Below are 2,491 nucleotides of genomic sequence, written 5' to 3' on the forward strand. Positions count from 1 at the left end.
GGGGGGGGGTATTCGACGAATTGAGATTTCTATATGGCGGTATTTCGGGTTCACAGACACGCTGATTGCTGCCACTGCCAGTGCACGAGAACTGCCTTGTCGTTACTATCGAATGTGTCGAAGCTGTAGTGCATACCCCTTCATCCTTCTCAGTCCTCCAATCACCCTCCCCCCTCGCCCCTCCTGTCTTCACTCCGTACCACTAGCTCGCAGTATAACAGCACCGTATATTCGCCGACGTTGGCTCATTCTCGAAGCACGTCTCGACCACTAAGAAGGTCGGAAAATGCAATCGATCTAAAGACGAATTGAATTTACTGTGTGGCTGGTGTGACTCGAGATTGATCGAGCGTTTCTGGTGAATAGCGCCATTGCATAATGCTTAAAATGTGTAAAATATTGGGTAGATGGATATCCATGGCGAAAAAATTATCCTTGGACTGAGAATATTGTTGGGGAAGTGGTGTTCTTGGCTGGGGATTCAGGGGGTTGGGGCTGCAAGTGGTGTTATTGAAGGGGCTGGGAATTTCACGCGGAATTTGAATGCGACCTGTTTTGTGGAGGATTATGCAAACATTTTGGGACACGACAGTGACACGTCGTATGACTGTCATATTCTCAGTAGATCATGGTCACTTCTCAATTTTGTGACGTATTTTGAGACACGAATTTTATGAGACCGTTATTTTCCAGATAAACAGCAGTGACAATGGCAAACTATGCAAATTATGACGAATAAAATGTGACGTCACGTGACTGTCATATGACGCATAAAAAATAACGGTCATTTTCACATCTTTTTCATTTTGTGCCCGTAGTTCGTGAATATTGAAAAATAGTAGATTTCATCATTAGACCTATGAAGTATTTTCTGAAGAGCGTGAGTTTATCTGAGCCAAATGTGAGGATTATAATCACATTCGTCAGGAAATATTTTGTGAGCCGTGTGATGTAAACTATTCTATGTTACTCTAACTGGGCGAAGCAAAGTTAGAGTCGTTGTTTATCGGCCTAGAAACATGAATTAAGTTTATCGAATGGAGAACTTTTTTCAATTGAACGTTCTGCTGACAGTGAATTTTTGTAATATTCAGGTTGAATTCTGTTAGTTGATGAGGAAAAAACTAAATCAATACTGAAAAGAACTTCCGAGAAATGAGGAATCTAAGCTCTTAATATTCACTTCTAAAATCATAAAATCATAAAATTACAGAGAAACTATAAAATTCTGAATAAATCACTTTGCTTGTAGAATAATGCGACATTGCATTCATCGAGATCATTACTATTCACTGTTTAAAATTTGCTGTTATAGTAATGAAATTGCAAAAAAAATTCAACGCCTCAACTTGAAATTAGGATTTTGCAAATTTTTTTTTCATTGCTGGACATCAAAACTGAATGAATATCAGGCCCATATTCTTCATTTGGATGAATAACGAAATTAATGAGTTACCGGTTATTGAAAATATCTAGATTGTGATAGCCTAATGCAGACGTTTCTTGAATTGTCTGTCACTTCTAAATTTTTCATGCTTATTCAAAATAAAAAAGAACCCATCAAATATTCTCCATTCAATTTCTCGCATTCCTCCCTTTCATTCAATAAGAAACCGTGAAAAAGCTCAATCCAAAAATATTTCATTAGTAATTTGGAGCATGAATTTGTTTAAGAAATTCCCGGCTCAAAACAGGCCAATGATAAACTCAAACCTTAAACGCCAAAAATTAAAAAACCAAAAACAATATTCTCATCCCGAGAATAATGAATTCCCGTGTCCTACTTGATTCTTCGCATCCAACGTAGATTGATTTGAAAAACGGACATGAGCAAGAGAGGGCGTATGACCAGCCTCGAAAAAGCCTGAACTAATAGACTAATTTGCCTTCTCATGAAAAAAAAATTCGGACACAAGACTTAACCATTCGTTTGTGTGTTCAAATCGTAAAGTGTGTTCTTGGTTGCGGTCCAGCTAGCGGATGAGGACTGGCTGACGCCTAGCCTCCTAGTGTGATGGTAAGCAAGCACCCCTCACCAACAGGAACAAACGTTAACGCCACTACCATCGCCACCAACGATACCCTAACTAGTATCACGCGGATCGGCACAACCAAGTATGTGACACCAAGAGCCACGAGAGAACGCGACAGAGGGGGAGGTGGAGGAGGAGGAGGTGGAGATGGCGGAGGAGGAGGTGGAACACCAGGTGGGAGGTCCTGTGGAGATACCTACCATTATCGATCAACGCGACATCCGAGATAGAATGGAATGATAGAATTAATCATAAGAGTTGTAATAAAACATGAGCAAATCCACCGACAGCGAGAAAAAAGAATAACCAACCTCCTCCCTATCCTTGCATTCTCGAATTCCACGGACGTCGTAATCAAATCAGTAACAGATGAATATATATGAAACTGAACGGTTTGTGTTGCGTTTGGGTTTTAGCCTCGTGTGTGATAACGAACAAATGATATGTATGTAGAACAA

General features: G+C 40.1%; 1 protein-coding gene across 1 annotated transcript in view; it reads left to right on the forward strand.

The window, feature by feature from the left end:
• LOC107038664 (nucleolysin TIAR) overlaps nucleotides 1-2,219 on the forward strand; it is an 80,416-nt gene extending 78,197 nt beyond the window's left edge. The window contains exon 8 of the mRNA XM_015257888.1: nucleotides 1,974-2,219. Coding sequence (XP_015113374.1) covers nucleotides 1,974-2,015 — 42 coding nt within the window. The 3' untranslated portion in view covers nucleotides 2,016-2,219. The remainder of the gene's footprint in view (nucleotides 1-1,973) is intronic.
• Nucleotides 2,220-2,491: the final 272 nt, after the last annotated feature.

Source organism: Diachasma alloeum, unplaced genomic scaffold, assembly GCF_001412515.2.
Source record: "Diachasma alloeum isolate Michigan unplaced genomic scaffold, Dall2.0 Dall_scaffold_00286, whole genome shotgun sequence".
Classification (NCBI taxonomy): Eukaryota; Metazoa; Arthropoda; class Insecta; order Hymenoptera; family Braconidae; genus Diachasma; species Diachasma alloeum.